The sequence below is a fragment of the Amblyomma americanum genome, chromosome 3, assembly GCF_052857255.1.
Source record: "Amblyomma americanum isolate KBUSLIRL-KWMA chromosome 3, ASM5285725v1, whole genome shotgun sequence".
Classification (NCBI taxonomy): domain Eukaryota; kingdom Metazoa; phylum Arthropoda; class Arachnida; order Ixodida; family Ixodidae; genus Amblyomma; species Amblyomma americanum.
The window spans coordinates 20143023-20169252 of NC_135499.1; the positions used below are offsets into that span (position 1 = coordinate 20143023).

General features: G+C 45.6%; 1 protein-coding gene across 9 annotated transcripts in view; it reads left to right on the top strand.

The window, feature by feature from the left end:
- The window catches only part of LOC144124469 (telomere-associated protein RIF1-like), a 395573-nt gene that overhangs the window by 27124 nt on the left and 342219 nt on the right, over positions 1 to 26230 (top strand). For 5 of the 9 annotated variants that reach the window (XM_077657148.1, XM_077657150.1, XM_077657155.1 and 2 more), the window contains exons 4-6: positions 11763 to 11869; positions 17054 to 17148; positions 24767 to 24941. In XM_077657148.1, the coding sequence (XP_077513274.1) occupies positions 11763 to 11869; positions 17054 to 17148; positions 24767 to 24941 (377 nt within the window). Of the gene's footprint in view, positions 1 to 9841; positions 9972 to 11762; positions 11870 to 17053; positions 17149 to 24766; positions 24942 to 26230 lie in introns of all 9 variants that reach the window. The other 4 variants (XM_077657154.1, XM_077657153.1, XM_077657151.1 and 1 more) reach the window with 3 other exon arrangements.

Here is a 26230-nt window from a genome sequence, read left to right on the forward strand (position 1 = left end):
CTCTCATTGTTAGGTAACTCGCTGTTATCAGTGTCAGAACTTAGCTGCGATTCCGTGAAAATGGCAGTGTCAATGTTGTTGTTGTGAAGGAGGGTTTCAATGGCCTCTTTTTTTTATGTTTTTGAGATGCTTGTGTATATTACTGACGTGATCTTATGTGCAGGTATTCTATTCCGGCCGGACTGTTGGCGAGGAGGAGGGGAAAGTGGGAGTGTAGCCATCGGCAGTGAGCGATATGACTTGACCTCTAAGACAGAATCGGGTTCGGCATCACAGATAAATTGTTTTTCATCAATGATAAGTTTGTCGAACCGCACCTTGAACTTGCTGTTACGTTCCTTGCCAAAAGCGTACAATTTCTGGCGGGCTAATCGGAATCGTAAGTAGTCTTCACGTATTGCATAGGTTGAAGTTTTGAGCTGCGGTATAGCAGACAAAATTCGGACCTTATCTTTAAAATAAGCAAACTTAGCAATAATTAGACAGTTCTTGCCAGGTTTGAGTCGGCCCATTTTGTTAGCACATTCAATCGCAGGGTCACTGATATTGATGTCTAGTTCCAGTGAACAGAGAGATATTATATGCAATTCTGATTGTGTCCATGTTTCGTCACTGGCATCGGGAATCCCAGAGTATTAGATTATATCGGCGAAGTCGATTTTCCACGTCATCACATTTGTTGTTTAGCTGTTTGATGTGCGTGGTCAATTTCACTATTGAATCTGAGTTTGCCCTGCTTGACTTGGGATCTTCAACACCTTTTTTCTGTGCGTCTACGTGCTAAGAAAAGTCGTTTACAAGCTGGTCAAATTTTTTCTGAGCTGTGTGGATAAGTGTAAGCTCTGTGAGAACGAAGTTCTGGGTGGCTCCTAATCGGGCTATTGCATTGGCAATAGTTTCAAGTGTGACATCTGCATTACTGCCAACGGGTCCGGGATTTAGTTTGACAGTGCCAGACATAACAAGCTGTAAGTAAACAATACAAGCGTTGAGTGAATGCATGCATGCGCAGCATAACATCCTACGTTGTGTATGCCAGGGGGGCATGACACCGCTATAACGAATGGATCACTAGTGCAAACTCAAGTAGCATGCGGTAACTGAACTGCATCAGAAAGGGCATTTTTGTGAGCATGTTCGCTGCCGCGTTGTGCCCCAACTGGTTTCAAGGCGTTGATGGCTTTTGTAGTGTCTGGTTAGTACCTCCCAGGTAGATAGCTGAATGATGTTCCCAGACGAGTGATGTGGAAAGTGCTGGAAGCAGCGGCTGGTCAGTGGCTTCTTTTTCTAGAGGATTCTTGGCCGGTAAATTCCAGGCAGTTCCGCTGTGGTGATTCAGCAGGAAATAGCTGACATTGTCTTGGCAGACAAAAGTGATGCTCCAAAGGATAGCCTGCATCAAAAAGGGCATTTTTGTGACCATCTTCGCTGTGGCGTCATGCTCCCTAGTGAAAAGCAGTGTCCTGGCTTGTGAGCTAAAACTAAAAACAAGACTTGATGCTGTAGCAGCCTCTCTGCTTGCATACAAAACCATTACAATGTGCTCTGTATATATTGAGCTACAGCTGATGGTAGTTGGGGACTTTAATGCACACTCTTTTGGCAAGCGAAAAAGTTGACGCTTAAGGGGAGCTTGTAGTGGCTTTTATTCTGTACAGTAGCGTCTGTTTGCTCAACTCGGGAAAATGAGTGTTTTTAAATTTGTCTTTCAGTGCATCGTCTGTTTTTAGCTATTTTAAATGGAATGTTTCAGAAAATCCATATGGAAGCTATCATCTCGCTGTCATAATAAGTTTTCATCCTTGCCAACAGTCATCCGACAAAACCATGGTGTTGGAAGCTACATTTAGCTGACTGGCCATTGTTTGCAAAAAAAGCCAGATAAGAGGAAATAATTTTACAAAATCGTAGCATAGATGAGATAAATTAAATGTTTATAACATGCTTTCTTTCTGCTGCACATGCATCAATTCCAAAATCCACAGAAGTGGTGCGCCAGAACCACAAAGTGAGGCACACGAGAATGTAAGAAGGAAAAAAAAGCAAAAGCCTGGGGAGTCTTTCGCAGATACTGAACACGAGTCTTTCGCAGATACTGAACACACGAGAACCTTATTATTTTCAAAAAGGCGAGAGCACAAACGCGGTATATTCGGCGCAAGGCTGAGAAAACATCATGGCAAGCTTATGTCTCTTTTATAAACAACTCAACCACATCGAAAAACATGTGGGAGCAAGTTCACGAACTAAATAGCAGCCACTCATCCTTCAAAGTTCCTTTTTTGACATCTAGTACACAAACAAGTACAGTGTAATCCACTTATAACAATACCAGCTATAACGATATATCGTTTATAACGATAAAATGCTTTAGATTTATCAATTCTCACTGCCCCTATGGAAAAATAAACTTTATGTAATGATATAATTATCGGCAAAAAAACGGATACAATGCTGGGATTCTGGCTGCCTGGAAGGTGTTTACCACGAAAATTTTCATGAAAATTTGATCAAAATAAGATACTTTGATGCGAATGAGGTGACAACGCCCCGAACAACTGAGCGGCATGGCGAAATCCTCGAGAGAGCGTCGCCTATGGCCTTGGGAGCCAAGCGCTATCATCGTCACAATCGCTGGTTGGAGGAGCTTGCTTGGCCGCTGCCGTGCAAGCAGCGCTGTCTCAAACAACCATAGTTTCCGCCTGAAATGGTTGGGAATTTTTTTTTTAAGCATTTGCTTTTCTTGTGTGTTTCCCCCCCCCCCCCTTGCGAGGGGGTGGGGGTGGTGGTGGGTAATACCTACATGCACGGGGATACGCAGGTGTGTTCTTTTTGCTTTTTTTTGCTGGTCCAGATATAACCATAACCGGCTATAACGATCGGGTTTTCCAGTTTTCTCAGTATCGTTATAAGTAGATTGCACTGTATAGGGGAACAGGCAGACACATTGGAGAAGCACTTTGCTGCCTTTGTCAGTTCTTCACACTATAGCCAGTCATTTTTAAAATGCTAAAACATAGCCGACAACAAGAGCTTCCAACCAGTGGAGGTGTAAATTAAAAATACAATAGTTTAATTACCATTCAAGTAATCAATAGAGTACTGTCTGCTGGCCAAAAAACTGCTTCAGGACATGGCCAGATACACTATGAAATGCTTGCCAATCTTTCCCAGCCTGCGATAGAAACACTCTTGAAATTGTTTAATAAAATATTTATAGAAGGAAAAATACCCAACAAATGGAAAAGAGCATTTATAGTACCATTTCTGAAACCTGGAAAGCTGCCAGCCTCCCCTAGCAGCTACAGGCCAAAAGCTCTTACAAGCTTTCTCGCCAGATCTGTTGAAGGTGTTCTGAATATGAGATTAACTTTTGTCCTTGATGCTCCCGAACTTCTTGACATCCATCAGTGTGGTTTTAAAAAGACGTGCGCAACACATGACCATCTAGTTTGCCTTCAAAATACAGTCGGAGAAGCTTTTATACAACGCTGCCTGGCTGTTTTTTCCTTGCAGAATATGGCATCCACGGCAGGATGCTAAACTGCTTAAATGATTTGCTGTTGAACCGCTCATTTCAAGTACGCTTCGATCAACCTTTTCCAGGAACTTCGTTCAAGAGAACGAGGTTCTCAAGGGTGTATTTTAAGTGCAATACCCTTTCTTGTAAAGATGAATTTCATTAACAAAATAATCCCAAAATCCATTATGTATTCTGTCTATGTCGACGATCTTGAAATAGCTTGCACGCCCTTCAGTGTAGCAACATACGAGAGGCAAATATAGTTGACAATAAACAAACTATAGCCATGGGCAGACAACAAATACAGTTGACAATAAACAAACTGTAGCCATGGGCAGACAAAAATGGATTACAGTTCTCCACACAGAAAACAGGGGGCGTTCTGTTCTCACTAAAAACGAGGTCTGCAATCCGACCCCAGCTTACATCTGAACAGAATTGAACTATATATAAAAAATGAAGTAAAATTTCTAGGCATTACTTTTTGCAAAAAATTGACATTCCTATCTCACTTCAATGCTTTCGAAAAGTAAGCTTCCCGATCCTTAAACATACTTAAAGTACTTTCCCGAAAATGCTTGGGTTCTGGTTGGACATGTATTTTAAATAATTATCGCTCCGCTGTAAGCTGTACCATGGATTATGGATGTATAGTGTATGGGTCAGCGAGACCATCATACCTTAAACGACTGGATCCAGTACTTTTGAGTCTTTCCACTGTTGCATGCAAGACGTCACCCATAAACAGTCTTTATGTAGAAACCAACGAACTATCACTTGCAGACAAAAGAGCCATGCTCACTTGCTCGTACATTCTAAAATTCCATTCACTGCAGAAACATCCATGTTACCCTATAGCTACAAAGTGCCCATCTACACTCTATAACAACAAACCGCATGCTACCAGGTCACTGCTTTTGCGGTTTGAAGAGATGTGCGAGGATATTGGCGTACTAAGCACATTACCTGGTTTTGTGCAGAGACGAGACCCACTGCCCCCATGGTACAATTTCCCTGCAATATGCGATTTCACTCTTTACACATTTCCGGAAGGAACAAACTCCACAACAACATATCATACAAGAATTCCTTGCACTCAAAGTGCAGTAGTTTTTACAGAATTTTGTAGTGATGGTTTTAAAAACAGATGGTTACTTAGGAAGTGCAGTGGTGCGAGGGAATCCGGAGGACACAGTATGACTTTCACGGTGCATATCCATCTTCACTGCCGAATGCTACACAGTACTTGTGGCCACAGAAAAAATACTGTGCGACAAGTTCAAAGACAGTATTATTTACACAGACTCCTTAAGTGTTCTGAGAGCTCTCCAGTCACCCCTCTACTTGGTGACATCTTACATAACATAGTGACTGCCACAGCTCAAGGACAAAACATAAAACTGTGCTAGGTCCCGAGTCATGTCAGAATAAAGCAACGAGAGCAGATTGGTGCGCTGGTCAAGCTCGTGGCAAGGAAATAAAAAAAAGTAAATGCACCCTTTAAAGATTGCAAGAACTTAGTAGAACGGAAATCAAGGAAAAAATAGCAGTCAGCTTGGAAAAATGAAGTGAACAACAAACTGCTCTTAGTAAAACCAGTTCTAGGTGAATGGGAATCATTTTTGCACCAGGAGCGTTTCATTGAAATGATTAGTCTCCGTATTGGCCACACGCACATGACACACAACTTTCTGTGACTAACCCATTTGTGAAAAATGTGGAGGTGAGGTAACAGTAAATCACATTTTATGCTCGTGCACAAAACTTGAAAAACTAAGGAAAAAATATTTTGCTCAGTTGTATAATGAACACATTCCTTTACACTCAGTGTTACTGTTGGGTGAAGATGCAACTGTTGACACGTTTTACGTCTTTAGCTTTTTAAGAGAAGCAGGCTTTCTTGGCAGACTCTAAATTTTTACCAACTGATTTGCTTTATTCTTTGATACACCTCAGCCACCTTTTCACTCCTGAGAAGGCTGAGGTTTTTTTTTTTTTATTTGATTGGGAGCCTCGAGATTCTTGCCCAGCCAAGTATGGCTGCCAAAGTTACCTGACCATCTTGAAAGCTTTTCTTAGTAGCCGTTTCTTAAATAATGTTCATTTCTCATCACTAGGCAGTACTAACGTTTTAGGCACTGCACCACTGATGATTTTTCACATTTCTATAGAACTCTGCAAAAAACTTTTCTGATACCTTGAGCTTGGCGCATGATGGTCTGAGTTGCCTATGTGCCATAAAACCTAGCACAACACACAACAAAAACCTGTTCCCAGTCATCATGAGAATGTTGTACTTCGTTGACAACGCGACCATTGAGAACTTGGCTTGGGACGGCACCCACAATCTCCTCTCCAAAAAATCTGGCTTGTGTATCAGGAGCTTGTGCACAAAAAAATGGTTGCCACACGTTGTGCATGCTTGTGTTTGACGTAAGTGTCGACGAGAGGGAAGCGCACATTGGCCCCAGAGCAGAAAGATGCCGCCAAAAAACAAACAAAAAAGATAAGCAAAAAGAGAATCGTCATACCAAATGGAGTGCGGCTTAACTGGCTCGCTGATATGTGCACCAGGTAGCCGCCGTCGCCGCGGGCTGGCGATGAAGCTCTGAAAACAAAACATTGCGACTGGACTCTCTGGGCCTCTTGACGGAAACCTGCCTACCGTCAACACGCCTGCCTTTGAGTGCAGATTAGAGGGGCACAGGAGAAAATGTAATGTGCAGTGCAATTTGGGACTGTGAAAATTATCTGTCGAGCCCCTGATATCTCCACATGACGCCCCACGGGGGCCTGTCCGTATTGACCAGTGTGAGCCCTGCGACTTCCAAATAAACAAGCTTCCAACGTCGCAGACTTGCACGGACGTTTGGCGGGACCCCGGTGGCAATCCGAATTTCTCAATTAACGGGGCCGAATAAACGAGGTTTTACTGTACGTTTCCGGTTTTGGAATGGAGGTTGGTTTTCCGGCCTGGCACTGGTTTTTGGATAATGACAGTAGCGATGCGTGCCTCGAAAACTGACCTCAGTGCCGTTCCTGGCTAGTCTTCAGTCTCTATTAACCGATGCGTGCGAGATTTCGCTCCGAATTAACAAGTGTGTAGTGTCATTGACTTTTGACATTGACGGGAGGGAGCAGGGACGCCAAATTGTCTGAATTTCCGAATAAACAGAAGCCAAACTAACAATGTTTGACTGTATTTGGAACTCAGTAACATATATAGGGAAGGGCACCAACATGAAGGCCTCGTCAGTAGGAACAGAAACCTCTGGAATGGCGAATAAAGTTGTATTCAAGCTTGTGGAGCTCTTCCTAGACAAAGGCTACTGCTTCACAACTGACAACTTTCACACATCCACAGAACTGGCTGGCTGCTGCCGCGGTGGCCCAATGGTTATGGCGCTTAGCTGCTGACCTGAAAGGCACAGACAGGTTCAATCCTAGCCGCGGCGGTCAAATTTTGATGGAGGCGAAATTCTAGAGGCTCGTGTACTGTGCGACCTCAGTGAACGTTAAAGGGCCACTGAAAGGGGTGTTTGAGCTTGGCTTTAAAATGCTTGCACTATGTAGAGTACAGGCCACCGAGCGTTCATGCCACTTACGAGACCTCATAAGCGAGCGGGAAATTTACAATACCTTTTAAAAAGTCCCGCTTTCACACCTCGCGGCGACGCCTGGGGCCGGGCAATCGCGCGAACACCTGGCACACGACGACACGACATTATGCAAGTGACGTCAGCAGCCGGGGGTTATCATTGGTTCACAGTGCCATATTCTTTTCAGACGTCACGCACTACCACGGCCGCGGCTGGCGGAGATAGGGGCGGGGACGAGAAGGTTGGGCCGGCGGAGGAGCACCGCCATTTTGGCGTGTGAGAGGAGTGCTAAAGGCACGAAGACGACACGGAAGTTCAAATTTTGTCTGCATATAACTCAGCTTCCACGAAACGCATTAAAGTAATTCTTTCTGGAGGGTAATTATGAAGCGTCGTCTTTTAACATCCCAGACATATCGCAACTTTATTGCGAGCTCCTTTCTGGGTCCGCTTGAAGAACTCCAGGTGGTCCAAATTTCCGGAGCCCTTCACTGCAGTGTCCCCCATAGACTGAGTTGCTTTGGGACGTTAAACCCCCGTAAACCAAACCAGAACTTGCTGACTTCTTTCACATTTACTTTACTGATGTCTATGGCACAACACGAGTGGCTCGCAAAGACCTTCCTTGTTTCACCAGGGCAAAGCACAAAAATGGCGAGATGCATGCCTTTTTGAGGGTCAAATGTTTGGTTCTACAGTGGATAGACAGAAAGCTGGTGATGGTTTTATCCACTGTACGCAGTGCTGAAATGGTGCCATTTACTGACAAAAGGGGCTACTAGACCATGGACCCAGAAAATATCATGGAGAACAACCATACAATGGGAGGAGTCAACAGGGCAGATCAGAGGCTGTCCAGCTGCTCAATGCCACGGAAGCGAAAGAAGATATCATACAAGTTTTTCCTACACTTGGATGACGCGATGTACAATTCATTTGTCCTCTATCAGAAACGTATAGGCAGAGCATCTCATCTGGAGTACTGGCTGCAACTTGTTGAGATCATAAGCAAGTGCTCAGATAATGGCGCTACCAAGAAGAAAGGTGGTCAGGCCGTCTTGTGAACACGAAGCGGTTTGCTGAGCACCACGTTCCATCACATTCCATCACAGAAGCCTCAAAAAAGAGAGCAATCCGGACATTCGGAAAATATTTCACAGCAGTGAGTAACACCGGGTAGTGGGGAAGGGGCCCAGCTTTCACATGAAACCAAGATGGCGGCCATGGGGGACTGGGTCATGGATTGCAACGGGCGCAAAGTCCTGCTACACATCACTCCAATATCACCTTTTCCTGGCGTTGTAGGCATGCAGATATAGATATTTTGTTAATTGGATGTCGAAGTTAGACCTTGCAACTTTTAGGCAGGAAATTTAGAGTGTATTGATTCCAAATATGCCATTTTTGCAAAATCGAAATTTTAGCATTTTTTGATCATTTCAAGACCTGCGTCTCCCTTTAATGAACCCTTAAGGGATTAGATTGAGTGTGACCAAGAGCAGCATTGGTTCTGTTCTTTTGGCGACTGCTGAGTTTTGTTTTTCATGGGCACAAGTCAGCCCAATAAAGAGTTCGTTTCAGTGATATCTCACTGTGCTAGTCAGTTGTCACTGCCACTAATCTAACATGCAGAGTTAGTGACCCTTCAGGCACTATGTGCACAGTTGTGCTGCAGCTGAACTTGTAGACTTTCTTGAGTGTAGTACAGCTGGCAGGGATTTCTTTGTTTTGAGATGAGTTTACCAGTCTTCACATTGGGACTCGAATGTTGTATAGTACGTTGGCTTGCAGGCACAGAAGGTGATGTTTCTCAAAGGAATAAGCATGGGAGCACATCTTTTAATGTTGTTATGTAGCTGGAGTGTGTTGCCCAAAATCATGTCACTTTATTCTGGGTTTCCAGTGTTGTGCTTGCTTTTGATAAAAATTCTGCAGTGGCTCTGTGGTTATGGTGCTCGGCTGCTGTCCTGAAATACGCGGGTCCAGCCCCACCGCAGCGGTTTCATTTCGATGGGGGCGAAATGCTAGAGGCCCTTGTACTGTGTGATGTCAGTGTACGGTAAAGTATCCCAGGTGGTCGAAATTATCCAGAGCCCTCCACTACGGCATCCCTCTTAGCCTGAGTTGCTTTGGGATGTTAAAGGGGCCCCTAAACACATAATCAGTGCATTGATTTGCCTGTTGGTTACATAGAATGAGTTATAGATGCTATTAGCATCGGTGGTGCCACATATACACTGGTTTTTAATATTTTAATTAGCTCGCAAAAACAAATTCATGGCACTGATGGTGTCACCACACAGTGGCAGTTTTTAGCATTGGGTATGTCATCACTGGGCGGGAACTTGATGATTGGACAAACAGTAAATATACTACAGTAAATATACCGCAGATTGTGTTATTAAATAGAGATACGTTTTCTCAAGTTTTTGTGTTTTATATTACGTCAATAAAACCAACTTGTTTGCCTTAGATAAAAGTGCTGTAAAGCAAATAAAGCAAGAAAACACCACCAGAGGCTCTGGCTACTTTTTGCATCGAAGGACTTTGCGCCTCTCTGTACACATCCTACGACCTAGCACACAACACTTATGGCTACTCTCTATGTATCTGAGAACAGCTTTGCAGAATCGATCCGATCAAGCCATTGCACTCTACAAGTATTTGTTTCGGTCCCAAGGAAGGATGCAAAGAAAAAAGCCATTCGTTTCACATTCAGCAGTGCTCGTCGTCAGCTTGTGGAGGATCACCTGGTGGTGGCGCCAGATGCCGCTACGTTCCCGTCAACAGCACGTGCCTTGCTCTCCTTGACCAATCAGCGCGTTCCTAGCGGTGGGCCATGGTAGGCGGTAAGCAGTAGCGCTATGCTAAATGTATTTAGTAACTTGTGCAGGCCGTCAATCCATCACAGTATCTCGCGCTCGAGCTCTGATTTAGTTCAGATCCTTAAGTTGGGGAACGTCACTGATCAGTGTTCTCTTTTGCGCTGTCAACATGGCGACGAAGCATCGCTGGGCCAGCTGGGCATTCATGTGGTTGCTGTAACTATGAAAACGGCGCTACCAGCCTTGGCAAGAACGAGTTACAGCAATTAGGCAACCATGGTGTGCGAACTTCCGCAACGTGCTCAGATAGGCTGCTTTGATTGGTCCGGCCCCGTGTCGTCATTTGGAGAGTGGATTGGGAATGGAAAGCCACGCAAAAATTGAGTTGAGGGCAGCAGTTTGTTTGCTTGTATTTTGAAATTTTATTGAATAACTCCTGTTCCTATGCATCGATTCCTCTAATTCTTTTTGAGTCAGCATCTGTGGGATGCAAAGAATCCATCTGAAGTATAGCCGCCATCCGTTCAAGCAGTGTTTTGCAGCCCCTTTAAACTCATAAGCCAAACCAAACCAAACCTTCTAATAAAAATTATGTGGTCAAACTATTCTTCTAGTGCCTATCTGGGAAATCCTGCTGCATGCTACATTATGCTTGCATGCTAGGTCGCTTTTGTTATCACACTACGGTTACAGTCATTATCATAAGGGTTGAAATGCGGGCCAGTTTTTTCATAGTAACTTGAAAAGAACCAGTCACAAAAGACAAGGGACAAGAGAAGGAGTGTTCACGCCACAACGACTGGACTGTCAACTGAGATTTATTAGACAAAACATAGTCCCAGCAAGGCCAGCAGAGCATGCGCAACAGCCGCATCACAACTCACAGCGCATAGGGCACACAAGATACACATCTACCGTGACCGGCCTAAAAAAGCGAATTCCTTCTCGAGTAAGCGCACCGAGGTTGTGCTACTGCAATCTTGGCCTGTCAAGCAGGGTGTGAGTGTGGTGTTTTCTGCCCCTTGCAAGCTTTCGGGTCTGTGCTTGCGCATTTCTCGAGGCAGGGAAAGGAACCACGTTTGCACAACACAGCACGAGAACTGCTTCACGGCGTGTGTCGCTCAGGTCGTGTACAAGTTCCCTGTCACATGCGAAAGAGTATGCATAGGCCAAACAGGTCGATGTATTAATGACCGGCTGCATGAGCACCACTCCTCCCTGGGGTATGATGACGGTGCCAAATTGCCCCGCCATTGCAATGAATGTGGGTGTTATTCCCTGTTCAGCAACGTAATGACTCTTGGCAGAGGCAAGGGAAAGCAAGAGCGAGAAATCTTGGAAGCATACCATACCAGTTTGTCAGGCCAAGATTGCATTAGCACAACCTTGGTGCGCTTACTCGAGAAGGAATTCGCTTGTTTAGGCCGGTCACGTTAGAGGTATATCTTGTGTGCCCTGTGCGCTGTGAGTTGTGATGCGGCTGTTGCGCATGCTCTGCTGGCCTTGCTGGGACTATGTTTTGTCTAATAAATCTCAGTTGACAGTCCAGTCGTTGTTGTGTGAACACTCCTTCCCTTGTCTTTTGTGACTGGTTTTTTTCAAGTCATTATCATGCTGGTTGTGGGGTCACATGCATCTCCTGTCGGCATGTCACCGGTGGGAACCAAAAGTTGTCTTCGTTTGTCACGCGCATCGCACACTACATAAACTATTGTGCCCTTGCTGAACTTGCTCACAGAAAAATAATTAATGCCAGTGACCCACAGGTGGGATGGTAGTTTAGCTGACAAATAATGCGGGCTTCACTACTTGCAGGCCTTGAGAAGCTACTGGACTCATCCAGGGACAGCGGCGTCCTCACCAGGGCCACCGCCATCCTGGAGGCAGCCGTCCAGAGCAAGAGCTTCGTCTCCAATGTCACGGTGAGCACACTCCTGCAAAGTGTCAAATCGGAACTGAACCTGAACTTCAGGCAGTACTAAATTGTCGTTAGAAGCGAACCGGGTTATGTTTAAATTGGCGAGGCTAGATGATAAGAACTTGTAACGCCACCGCTTCTGCTCGCGCGATGAAGAAGTTGCTTGGCGAGCGCAAGCTGAACAGAACAGGTTGGGCACCTGGCTCGCACTGCAGCCATCACCTTCAGCTCCTCGAGGCTTACGCAAACTGCCTTTGTCCATGCAACGGCATCAGCAGCAATAACTGTGGCCTCCCACTATGGGCCACATGGTTGATGACCTGGATGTGATCGCGCGAGCAGTAGTAGTGGCACTACAAACTGAACCAGGCGGTAATTGGTTGTTCATGCGTTTGAAGAAGTGAATACCCAAATGGAAATTGAATGAGCTCTGAAACTGTTAGATTATTCCTATGAAGTAGACTTCTAGCATTAACAATACAGAGACCGGACGTAACAATTCTTATGGCTGTGTTCTGAATTACCTGTGTTGAGTCAAAATGTAAGCAATATGTATTTTCCCAGCATGTTAAGCTCCATTTGATGTGACTGTGGACAAATGAGTGATACATTGCGATCAGGGAGTTTAAGCTAGAGTAGGGGTGTGTTTTAGTAAGAATATGTATGCCGGGTGCCATTTTATTCATCATCATCATCATCATCAGCCTGACTACACCCACTGCTGGGCAAAAGCTTCTCCCATGTCTATCCAATTAATCTGGTCTTTTGCCAGCTGTGACCACTCTATGCCTGCAAACTTCTTAATCTCATCCGCCCACCTAACTTTCTGCCACTTCCTGCTACGCTTGCCTTCTCTTGGAATCCACTCCATCACCCTTAAGGACCAGCGGTTGTCTTGCCTTCGCATCATATGCCTATTTCTTCCTCTTGATTTCGACTAGGATATCATAACCCACGTTTGTTCCCTCACCCACTCTGCCCGCTTCCGGTATCTTAACCTTACACCTATCATTTTTCTTTCCATGGCTAGCTGTGTTGTCCTTATCTTAAGCTTAACCCTTTTCCTTAGCCTCCAGGCTTCTGCACTGTAGGTGAGTACCGGCAAGATACAGCTGTTGTACACTTTTTTCTTGAGGGATAGTGGTAAACTGCTATTCATGATCTGAAAAAACTTGCTATATGCGCTCCACCCCGTTCTTATCCTTCTAGTTATTTCTCTCTCATGATCCAGATCAGCTGTCACTACCTGCCCTAAGTAGTTCCTTTACCACTTAAAGCACCTCGCTTCCAATTGTGAAATGCTGCTCCCTTGCTAGGCTGTTGACCATTACCTTGGTTTTCTGCATGTTAATTAAGTGAACAATACGGTCATGATACTTCAAATGAATGTCTAGTTGTTGAACACCAAGGAATATAGATCTGTAACGGTTACTACTATTATTATTTTTACTATATTAGAAACTAAAGGAAGTATAAATTGGTGCATTTTCTTTTTTCAGAATCCGAAGATACTTTGTTGCACGCGACAAAAATAAGCAAGGAAAGGCGGGCTTAAACCAGTACTAAAGATACTGAAAAAAATAAAAATAAACAGTGATTACACTTAAGAGGCCATCCAGAAATGCATGTGCTCGCTGGCATGGAATAATTACACCGAGAAAGAAAGATCTTACTGCACTGAAACATAACTGTGACGAAATTATTTTGTGTTTTGCTGCTGATTGTGCTGAAATTGCTCTGGTTATAAAAAAATAGGTACCAATCGCTAGCAGGTGGCTTCGTCGTGCAGTTCTCAGACTGCTGGATCTTTATTTCTCTGTCAGGTGGCTTATATCTGCCTGTAGCTGTTTCACTTCGGCTTGTTGGTGTCTGAAAAGAGAGGCTTACGCTACTTAACATTCTTACGAAGAACGCTTTGGTGATAGCCTATGTAAGATCAAATGCTGTGAATGCTTTTACATATAGCATTCGCAGCATCCGCCTTGGCTACATTGGCTGTAGGGTGCCGTACTTGAACGGGCCAAATACAGCCTCACTCTGCCATCGCTCCCTTAGTCTACGTGCACAACGAAGTTCTAGAAGGCGCACATGTCAAAAAATGGGCAACCAGTCAGGAGGTTGAAGTTGCGCAGCATATACCTCCTGCACTTAGATGCACCTGTTCTTTGAGCATTGACCTCGTCGAACGCGGTGGTTCTGCATGGCCATCCGTCATTAGGCTCCGTCATTAGCCAGAACATAATGCTGCTCCATAGCCAAACCCGGAACTGAACCCAAACCGAACCTTAAAATATTCCGGATCGAGACCCTGCACTTCTGTGCATCTGCTTAGTTGCTTGTCTCACATGTTCCTGGCAGCATTGTGTTTGCAGTTGCGGGTTTGAAGGTTGAGTAAACCCCAACACGCTGCTCAGGTAACTTAACTGCATGCATTCTGCTAGATCCTGGTTATTGCGTAATGATGCACAGAAATTTCCACAGTTAAGCTTCTACTTGAAAAAGAGGGCTCTCATGCTCTCAATTGCACTTGGTGGTCTTTAGGGGTGTGTGAATGTTCTAAATTTCGAGTATGAATAGAGTATGTTTGTTATTTGGTTCATATTCATCTTTGAGAAATCGGTATTTGTGAATTTCCGAATATTTGGTAGCGACCAGATACCATGCTGACTTTCATAAATCCGACCTTGGCAAAATCACAGTATCTGGGCCAATAATCCGAAGTTCGAGTTTAAAGGACAAGAATATGTTTGCGATATATCTAGGTCAACACCTTCGTTACATTGGGTACACAAATGCACACTCTTCAATGCTGGCAGCGTGTCATATAATAGGGAGTCTAAAATAAAATTATGAAGGAAAGAGGTGTGAAGAAGACGAAGAGGTTGGCGATAAGGATGACGTGGATTAACCGAAGACTAAAGAAGATGAAGAAGCATTCGGTATGGTGGAGAGAGATGATTGGTGGAGAAGAGAAAAAGGAGAAGACGATGACAAGGCTTACTTGGACTAACGCCAAGGCTACAAAAGGGCGACGGAGAGCGAGACACGGCGGAGAACAGATAAGCGGAGGCTCCGGTGGATCAGGGGCGCTTCGGCTGGAAGAGAGCCACGCCGGTTGGAAGAGAGCGACGCCGGCTGCTGCTCCGCTGATCTCGCGTTCTATGGCTTCGCACCGTGGGCTTCCTGCCGTTCCTGAGCCCGTTCCGGGGAGTTGACTGAGGACACTACCACCTGCTACGGCCAGGGGTGTCTCCGGCGCTGTTGCCACCCATCCGGGTGGTGCCCCCAACGCTAACAACAATGGCATCACCTCCACGGGCACTTGGACCGGGAGCTTGTACGATGCCGCCAGTGACGCCAGCCGCAGCACGTCGAACGCCACCTCGATGCTGTCTACTGGACACATACAACGCCGCAGCCGCACCGAACCAACCGAGAGCACGAACGCCAACCGCTAACAGTAGAACGCTAGTAGTAGACGCTGGTAGCAGTGTTTCTGGGTCGTGTGGATTTATAGTCTTAGTGTTTTGTGTTAGTTTGTTAGTTAGTTTTGTGTGCTAGTGTGTGTGTCACGTAGGGTGTATTAAATGTGCGTCTGTGTGGGTACACCTGTCGCCTAGTCCATTCTTTTGGTCCGAGTGTTCTCCGGGGAGATCTGTGACACGGTGCTGGGCAATTGAGAAACTTCGTCCTCATCATCATCAGCCTGAGTACGCCCACTGCAGGGCAAAGGCCTCTTGCACATCTCTCCAGTTAGCCCTGTCCTGTGCCAGCTGTGGCCACCTTATCCCTGCACTCTTCCTAATCTCATCTGCCCACCGAACTTTCTGCTACCCCCTGCTATAATTGCTTCCTCTTGGTATCTGGTGTGTTACACTGAACAACCATTGGTTATCTAGCCTTCACATTACATGCCCTTCTCAAGCCTATGTTTTCTTCTCGATTTCAACTAGGATGTCATTAACTCACGTTCTAGAACCCTCCACTGCCTCACAGTTTCATTACTTCTAGGTTTAAGGGGGCCCTGCCCTTTGAAAAGCATTTTTAATAAAGAAGTCGCAATTATGTAATCGTCAGGGAACATAAATTTTTGTGTGCTTATTCTAAATTTGACATTTAATTACATGTAGAACAAGTTCTACATGTAATGCTCTTACATAACATAATTCTAATTGGTTTGATCATAGAGGGTGGATGCAGCTGGCAAAGGATAGGGTTAATTGGAGAGATATGGGAGAGGCCTTTGCCCTGCAGTGGGTGTAGTAAGGCTGATGATGATGATGAACATAATGCTCTTATGCATTATGTTATAGAAGTTTTTTGGAGACAGCTTTTATAAAATTTTGCTGTAAGGAACTTGCTTAAATGCGTAGAATTACTTTTTTGTGACATCAACGGATTAAGTAAGGGTAAAATTGTCATCCTGGCGGTCATAAAGCTTGAGTTATAGGGTTTTGAAGTTACAGGGATGCAAACTTGTCACTTCAAAACTCGATAACTCAACTTCTATGATAGGCAGGGTGATAATTTTACCCTTAGTGCATTCCTTGATGTCACGACAAACCAAAGGCATGCATTTCAGCACTTACTTTGCAGCAAAGTTTCTTAAATGCTGTCTGCAAGAGGCTTGCATAACATATTACAATAATGCACAAGGACTTGGTTTACATGAAATAAATGCCATGTTTAGAATCAGCGAGCAGAAATGCATGTTCTCTGAAGATCGCAGAATCATGAGGGCATTAATAAAAATTTCTTTTCAGAACAGGGATGCCCCTGAACTGTACTCAAGTAATGTGAACATTAATAGCATGTTCAGACCACCTTTAATGACGCACTTTTCTGTAGTATGTTGCTTCTGTGCAAGATGGCGTGAAGAGGTGATAGAATGTGGCTAGAGGTGGTGTGGACATATCGGCGAATGTGATCAAGCGTGCTTCCAGGCAGGAGGTGACATGGAGAGGTGACAAGAAGAGCAGGCATCATATGAAAATGTGGTAGACTCCCTTTGACATGAACGTGAAGGGACCGTAGAAACTTGTTCACCTTGCATGTTGATCTCATCTGAAGAATCGGTTCCTTGAAGGATGCGGCAGCATAGGATGCGAGTTGGAGTTGAAAGAGGTGAATGAAATCGTCTTGCATTGAAAGCTTCAGCTGCCTGATGTTGGATGTTTCTTGCTCCCAGTGTTGCCAGCGGTGGCTGTCTGCTGCAAAGACACTGGTTGCGAAGGAGGAAGCCAGTGCAGATGTGCTTCGTTCCATCGTCCAGTGCCTTCACAAGTGAGCCCCCCTCATTAGACATATTTCCTGGCTGCATGAAAAGTCCAGGACAGAGCAAAGGATGGGCGCAAAATAAACACTTAAGACAGCGCTTGCATTTTACACTGTATGTCCTGGACTCTCGAAAACAAGGCTGGGCTTCTGGGCTGGTGAGCAGTAGTTTAAAGTTTATGTCCATAAGAAATGGGGGTGGGGGGCAAGACAAAAAGTGAATGCTGAATATCTAGAGATGCCTCATTTTATGTATTTCAGTGGCCGACTGATTTTTCGGACTCCAATAATTCGGATTTGCATGATATTTTGGACCTTGCCGAGAAACCGTCACGCAGGAACGTGTACATTTTCATGTACGGTATTTTGGACACTGTGTTTTTCAGCAAAAAATTCATTTTTTCGGCTTAAAGGGGGCATGACATAGTTGTTCTTCATATTGCAGTTTTGTGCTTCAGTAGCTAACACAAGAGCTTATGATTCAATTTCCGAAATTTGGCTGCCCTAGATGCTGTATATTCCAAAAAATGTGATCGAAATTGAGACCGGGAGACTCCTCCCACCGGCAGCGATCGCCATATTGAACGCTCTCGTGACGTCACTAGGGCATGCACGGAGCAACGTCGTCTGTTCTCGTTGCTGCAATATGTGCAGCGAGGTCTCATTTCCCCCTGTACTTTCGCGGGTGATCGCAGTAGCAGTTGTCCCCCATATATGAGTGACTGGTGCGGCAAAAGCAATATTAACAATAACGCAGTTTTTCTTTGGTATAGGTAGGGTCCGGTCACACTATAGGCCGATGCAACGGCGATCGACGGTCGGTGGGCTGGGCGGTATGCAAATGCCGTCGCTGACGCACTGGTCTGTCACGCTAGATCTGACGACGACGCCAGCACGATCAACGACCGCGTATCCTAGTAATGTTAAGAGTCAGCTTAGTGGGAACCAGAAGCGTGTGGTAGAGGACTAGTTGGTATGACATTCTATAAATTAAAACACTTATTGGACCTCATGCTAGGCACGGCGATATACGCTTTCAATCGGTGCCCGCGCATAAAACCGATAGGCGAGGCAAGTGACAAGGGCAGGAAATGCCGCACGACGGTACCACTTGTCGCTCGCCGCCGTCGCCTGGGCTTGTGCAGCCGAGCGAAAGCTTTACGCCCGGTGAGGCGACGGCCGGAAAAACTGTGCTTGTGTACCTGATCAGTATCGAAAAAAGCGAAATGAGGAGCTACATATCATATCTGCACACTTTCTTACTAATCAGTGAGGAACTTTTGTCATAGTCTTGAATTTCTGTCGACGGTGGACCGCCGGCCCTTTTCGTGACGAGGCCTAGCGAGTATGCAGGATTCGTGTGCGCGATTTTGGCGATTCCAGAGAGCGACTTCGCAAGTTTTAGTGCCTGCAAATAGCTGTCGAGCGTAGTTTTGACTACAGTGCCCTCAAAGCGATGGCTGCCTACATTGCAGGATGCGAGTACAATAAGGAGGAAGTGCCGACATATGACCCGGCCTGCATAGCACGTGCGGAAGGCAGCCGGCAGGAGCCATCGGCGTCCACTGTGGACAACAAATCTGGTTGTTTTCATTAATTCAAGTAATGTCCGAACGTATTTTTAGCTAAAGCTATTTAAAATTAAATTTTGGTAACATAAGAGAAAGCAGCTACTATTAGCGGGAAACGCCGGTATCCTACGCGAAGCGTTTCCCAAACAGGTTTCCCAAATCGGCGCTTATTGCAATGTTATCATGTGTGTAAATGAGTAGAAGTGCAATTTGTGAGCAAGAGCACGTAATATATTTAAGATAAGGAGAACCCACCTTGCGTTTTATGCCACGCAAACGAGCAGTACTGCTTGCGCACAGCCATGTAAACAACCTCAGCACGCGGCTGCAGTTGTCGTAATCGTCGCGCTCCTGGCGCACAATGTGCACACACAGCAAAATCCTAGATGATGTACTATTAATTTGAAGCACTCATTTAGACGGCGGCGACTATTCATCGGTGCGGGCAGTGAAAGCATTCGAGTCGCATAGGGTTTTGCAAGCGGCTTGGTTCTTGCAAAGTCGAAGGAAATGTATGTTCGACTTACAAATGTACATGCAGCGGGGAAGTCGTCGCACTCTGCACTTTTCTGTGCTCCTTTCGTGCCTCAAGGTTACTCAATGTCACCTTTTGATAATTTGAGTTTAATTGGATGATTATGGATTTTTATGGCGCAAGGGCAGCTATGGCCAAAGAGCGCCGTGTCACAAGGTATTTTTCTTTTTCTCAAGGTGGGGTCAAAGACCCATTTTCCAAGCATTTCACCCTAAATAAGCCGAGCACCAGACCAGGGGAAAGCTTGTACCCATTGTATCACCGGTGGGTACCCGGCGGCACTGGGGATCGAACCCCGCACCTCCCGCATACGAGGCGGATGCTCAACCACTTGGCCACCGCTGCGGTTTGAGTTTAATTATCGAGCCGATGAATAGCAGACAAGAACTTTGTAGCTAGCTACAAAGCGCCGCGGCTTTCACGGTGCGCATCGGCGAAGGCATGCACGGCATGTGCCGCTTTTCACATACGGGAGTACTTGACTGCTCAAAAGAGACCACAAGCATGCATATGAACAGCGTGCTTGGAAGCGTAAATAATAAAGCAGGGGTCCATCGATTTCTGCTTCCTCAACAATCGGGAAACGGGTGCCACGAGCAAGTCCGCTTTCCCAAGATCACTTAGCTCGTGTACTAAGTTGAAGGCTTCCCAATAGAGAACACGGAAAATGCATTTTATTTCGCTAAGCTAGAAGAAAAAAACTTTTTGAGCGACTACTGTCTACGGTGTGCATGAAAGCACTTCAACACTCGCAGCAGACGACACGGGGCGTGTATCACCTCGTGACGTCAGCGATCAGAGGTTGCCAGACCAGCAAGCAGTTCGCAGAAGAAACTAAAAAAATTCATTTTAAAAACATTTATCGCACAGAATGAACTGAAAATTCTGGGAATTGTAATTTAACCTGTTGGGAATGAAAGGTGATAAGCAGGGTATGCATGAAAATGGGCTGTCATGGCCCCTGTCATGGAGGTGGTGCGGACATGACAAAAGCATGGTTGTAGCTCAGTTAAAGTCTAATATCGTTTGCAAGCGGTATGTGGGGACTCGGGAAAGGCGTTGTTTGCGATTTTTATAGCCCGATTTCTGCAGAAAGATTTTTATTAAAAGCGCTAGCTCTTACTCATCATGTTTCGAGATTTTGTGGGGTCTGCTACCACCCTGAGATCACACCTCCATCTGTTGCAGCAACTAGAAAACAGCACTTCTCGCATTGAGACATAAAGCTCCATCTACAATAGCATCGTAGAAACAACCACCTGCCACATGCCAATGATTACGTCACGGTCCAATATGGTGAATAGAGGTGGAATTATGTGAGTATGACGTCAGGGGACGAAATGGCGGCATAGTTTCGGTTTCTCGAATCCGAGATGGTGCCCCCCCCCCCCCCCCCTGTCTGACGTCAGGGGACGAAATGGTGGCATGGTTTCGGTTTCTCGAATCCAAGATGGCGGCCGTTAAAACTCGTGCCCTCCCATTGCTTCTTCCCCTTACCCCCCCCCCCCCCCCCCCCAGTATGACGTCAGGGGACGAAATGGCTGCATAGTTTCGGTTTCTCGAATCCAAGATGGCAGCCATTAAAATTGGTTGTGCCCTCCCATCCCTTTCCTTCTTTTACCCCCCCCCCCAGCATGACGTGGCCAATAAAGGTAACGCTCGTTACTTCGTCTTCCAGAGGGTGGTGGCCTTTTTTTTTTTGAAGTTTATGGATTTTTCGGACTGTTAAATTATTTGCACGATTTTCCGGGTCCAGCTGAGTGAAAAATCGGTCGGCGACTGTATTTATTTATTTAGTTTTACCCACAGCGCCAATTTGGCTTTACGTTGGGTGGGGGTTGATTTATATATCATAACACATAAATGCAGGCAAATCACAAAAACATTACAAGATAAAAGAAAAGAATAACAAACATCAATGCATACACATTCTCTGCACACAGCCTCTGTGCACGGTAGGCAAAATGGCAGTAGGTGGCACGCACTTGGACCGCTCAAGTACCCCAGATCATATATATGCAGAACTAACGGTACACAAAGCTTCAGCTGTGTAGTTCACTGAAAAAAATGTGCATTTTAAACAAAAACAAAATGCATTCATGCAGACCTTGGTTTTTATGATGGGTTTTTATGTCTCGTGGTGTGCACCGTATGTCTCGTGGCGTGCCTCATGCGACTGGCCATCACGACATCGGCGATGTACGGACTGTATGTGCGCTACAGCTCACGCTCACAGTGGATACTGTGGCACTGCTCACTTGCGATGCTGGGGATGCCACTACTACTTAGTGCCTAGTGGTGCTTACCGCCCGACTGTTGGTCACGGCATTGGTGATATGCATGCAGTGCTTAGCATTCGAGAGTGCGGTCGCAGCTTGCTTGTTCATATCACTCATAGCAGTGCAGAAAATGTTCAAAACTCACGAAATTCTGTACATTATACTCTTCCCTCTGGGCAGCAAATTCCTCGAATTCGTATCGCTTAGATTCTACTGTGTCTGGGCTGTTGCCTGACGAACTACGAGTGGAGAACTACACCTTGGTGACTGTCTGCTTTAGAGGTCTTGTTGTGAAAGAAAACTGCTCCTAGTCGGTCTGCTGTGCTGTGACTCATGCCTCTCAAACGTTGGTGGTGGTCGTCAGCAGCATTTAAATGGAGGGCTGTCTTATGTGTGCAACTGCATAGCAAGCATAGCACATGAGTTCGATGTAGTTGAAAAATTCATCAGATACCAATACCGGAGAAAGCAGTGAGAGTGCCTTTTCTGGTGCTGTGAACGTTGAAGACAATGGCCGAACTTTAATAGAACAAAGTCCTCATCTCGTGTATTCTATTTTGTTTTCCTCAGAATGTAGCGTAGAGCTCATGCTCGGTTCACAAGCATGCTGAATCTCGTGACTGTTTTCTAATCACGCTGCCACTGCTCGCTCTGAGCCTTTGCTGGTTGGCATGTGTCACATACCAACTTTCGCTTCTAGAGCGCAGCTCTTAGGTGCCCATTGAGTTGCCCATTAGGTTCGTTGAGTGTTGCCATTGGCCTCGGTGTAACCGAGCGAACGAGCGCTTCGGAGGGTAAAAGAGAGCAAATGCAGAGGAGAAAAAATGGCAGTACTGAACAGAATGCTAGGAGGAAAGCGGAGGAGGAGGGAAAGCTGGCAGCGTCAGGAGTAGAGAAGAGTAGTGCACGCCGTCGTGTGCTCGCCGATGGCGTCACCGAATTAAGGTATGGATCACTCGCCAGAGATTGCACCATTATGAGACGATTGGCAGCCATGGACATTGTGCCGAGTGTCGCCGGCTCTCTTCGACTATGGAGATCGCAAAGAGAGCACGAGGAGGAAAGTAGAAAAGGAGGGAAGGGCAGCAGTGTGAAGCATAAAGAAGAGTAGCATGCTGGTCGTTCACCCAAGGCAGAATGCTGTGTGTCACAGCTGCAGGCAACACGTCCACAGAACAAGTGCGGAGTAACACACCTCCCTTTGTTTTCCCGTGCGGACTACTTGCGTACCTTTCACTACGTTGCACCTCATGTATGAAACGGAGTATAGTGCACCGTCTGCTCGGTACTGCGTGTTCCGTACGCGGTTCGAGTACTGCAGCAGCTACGCTCAGGAATCGTATAACTGAGAAGCATAATTGTCAGCAAATTTTTTTTAGCTTCTCATTATGTGAATAAATTCAGTGTAGCATGCTTTTTTTCTTTGCATAATATTTGCATAAGTGAAGGATAAATTTCCATTCCTGTTTTCGGCGAAAAGAAAAACTTGCGTAACATTTGAGTGAATACATTATATCTACTCGCTGAGTTGCTGGCAAGACAGGGGCTGCAACCAGCTGGTATCAAAGCGTGAGCAGCAACAAAGAAGTGCAGTGTGGGTGAGAAAGAAACCAAGATGCTGCTGGCATGGTGCTGCCAAAGCAAAGGCTGAAATGTTCAGGTTCAGCCTTCTTTACCACTTTCTTAAAGAAAAAAATGCATTTGGAAGTTGGCCCACCTCCGATATTCCAAAAGACCCTGCAGCACATACAAGGTCCTGCCCGTCGCGCGCTTGTGAATCATCTTTTCCGGTGCGCGAATTCTCTCAAAAAGCAAAGATAGAAAAGCTAGGGAGTTAATCAAAGCTTTTTCTATTGCAAAGAAACGAAGCATGTGCGTCAGCAACACGTCCATATCTTTGTATAAGGGTGAGAACAATTCACCTGTTCGCTATCATAGCAACTTTGAAGATGATAGTATTCCTTGCTTGTAACATGGTATATATTTGTGCGTGTTGCCTTTGAATAAATCGCTTGTGAGTGGCGCTCCGTCCCGTCTTTCGACCTTGTGTTGTCTTTTTTTGCGCCTGTAACCAAAGATGAAATTTTCGAAGTAGGCCCGCTACAGAAATGCATTAATACCTCAGTGTATGAATTGTCTGTGTAGCTGCCAGATTTACACGACTGTAAGTCGACTCAAATGTAAGTCGACACCACATCACATTTCTGAAAAAAAAAACTTGCGGTTGTTTAACCTTGGCTTTTAATAATTGAACGCAATAGCACAATCCTGTGGCCTCCGCTTATCACCAGCCGCGTTCTGCTGCCGCGCGGGGGTGCGCCCATGGGCACTTACCAAAACATACCAAAACTGGACTACTCGTCCACACTTGCGCCATCGTCCTCATTAGCGCTGCCATTGTGATCGCTGCTGCTCGCCGTTTCAACATCGTTGTGCAGCAAAATCTCGCACTTCGCAAACAGCCACATCGCGACTTCGCGTGGAACAGCTGGAAATTTTGCCTTGCTGCAGCTGCCATCTGTATCACCCGTTGCGAACCACGAACTTGCAGCCCGGCACACGGTTGTTTGTTTGTTTGGCATAAAGAGTGACAGCCATCTTGAATGCAGCTGTGAACGTGCGCCGGACGCTTACCACACCTGGAGCACAAATGACGAATGATGAAGCATTACACTAAAAACTTATGAAACGTGGCCAGCAATAGTCAAATGCATCAGAGCCAAAGAGAAACTGTGCGTGAGTTGTGTCGGCTCATCCGTCGGCTATCGAGACTCCCGGCGCCGTTGCAGTTCTGAGCGGCGGTGCCGCCGCGATTAGAACAGCGGCCTTGCCATCAACTATCGACGCTTCTTGAGTGCCAAGTGCATGGTGTAATGTAAACAAAAAAACATGGACGACACCTATTAACAGTAGAATGCGAATGCGTTATCGGCCGCCGCCGCTTATCAGCAGACGCAATCTGCGGCCACGTGTGGGTAGTGGGCTGGTGCTGGTGCTCAAGGCCAGCACCAAGAGTGATGCAATGAAGCCGCGCATAAAAATGCAACCACGCTGTTGCATGCCTGATATCTTGTTTGTCTCACCTCTATTTATGGTGTGATGCTTTGGTTTTGATTTTAAGTCGTTTCCCCGCCCCCCCACTTGGGATTTTTATGATTTGAAGAATGGGTCGACTTACAATCGTGTAAATACGGCAGTTGTGACTGAGCGTGGGAGGAGGAGCCAATCGGTTATGTGCGCAGGTTTGTGCCCATTCCTGCTGGAGCGGCTTCCGACTGGTGCCAAGTGGGCCTGCTGTGCCTGCTGCAGCCGGAGGTCCGCATGGAGGCCCATGCTGCCCTCTGCAGTCAGCGCAAGGCCACCCTGGCTCCCCTCCGCCGCGGCACAGATGCTCCCGTCTATGCAGCCATTAAGGATGTGAGTTGACCTCTTCCCGCTTTATCTTAGCATTGACGAGTATATTTGCTTTACCGAAAAATAATTTTTATTAATAAGCTCACATTTATGAAATCTTTAGGAAGTATATATTTCTGTGTGCCGATTCCAAATATATAATTTAATTTTATGTAAAGCAAGTCCTTATGCAGTTATGTAATATTTTATGTAAGGGTGTGCCGAGAGCCCTCGAGAAGCTGTGACTTCAAAGTCAGGAACACAATTTTTTTTCCATTTCTGAAGCGGCAACTTCAAAAACTTGTAAATCAGCTTATGTAATAGGCAGGACGATAATTTCACCCTTATTGAATACCTAGATGTGAAGACAAACCAATGGCATGCATTTTAGAAAGTGCCCTGCAGCAAAATTTCTTGCAAGCTCTCGGCAAAAAGTTGTATAACTAGAGGTGTGCGAATATTGAAATTTTTGAATGTGAAGGAAAAATGGCTTCGAATATCGAATTGAATATCGGATATCTTTTCAGTACAAAAAAAAATATTTCAGAAAATGATAATGAAGACAAATTTTGTTGCGCTTACTTTTGTTAAAAGTAATGCATGGTCTTCGTAACTAAAATAAACAAAAGTAGACCACCTCAACAACATATAAAAAACTTGATGTGCAGAGAAATGTACTGTATAATTGGGTATAAGGGCCGCATTTTTTTTTTTCTTCAGATTCGGGGGCCAATTTTTTAGGTGGGGCCAATATATGGGATGTGGGGAAAAAAAAAGCTTTTAAGTAAAAACGCACCAATCAGGAAATGAGTGGCATTTATTCTACGTTCAGTTGTCACTCGCAGGCTCTTCTGACTCCGATCTGGTGCTGTGCCCTGTGCATGCTCATCCCACGAGAAGCCTCGCAGCATGTCTGTTGTCAACGCGTAGCAATTGTTACGCAGTTCCATCACATAGCAGAGCAGCTCTTCCAGTTCGGGAAACTTGCAAGGTTTGCCTCAGGAAGCTCACTTTCTGCAGCTTGTGTTTCTTAATGCATCCTTTGGTTGCACCATCGTTGGACGAACTTCTCGGCCACATTGGATTTCCTGCCTGCTGCGAGCTTGCTGTGTTCAAGAGCAAACTCTCAGCTACGTAACTATTAAGGTGCTTGCCCATGAAGCTAAAAATTGTAACGGTGGCAGCACATGAAAGCCACAGCTACGGTGAACTACCGCTGCTACTGTGCTACCACAACTCCCGTGCCTTCATGCGTGCCTTATCACCGTGCATCAATCAGTATCACAAAAAGCTGGAGCTGGTGGTACTGATGT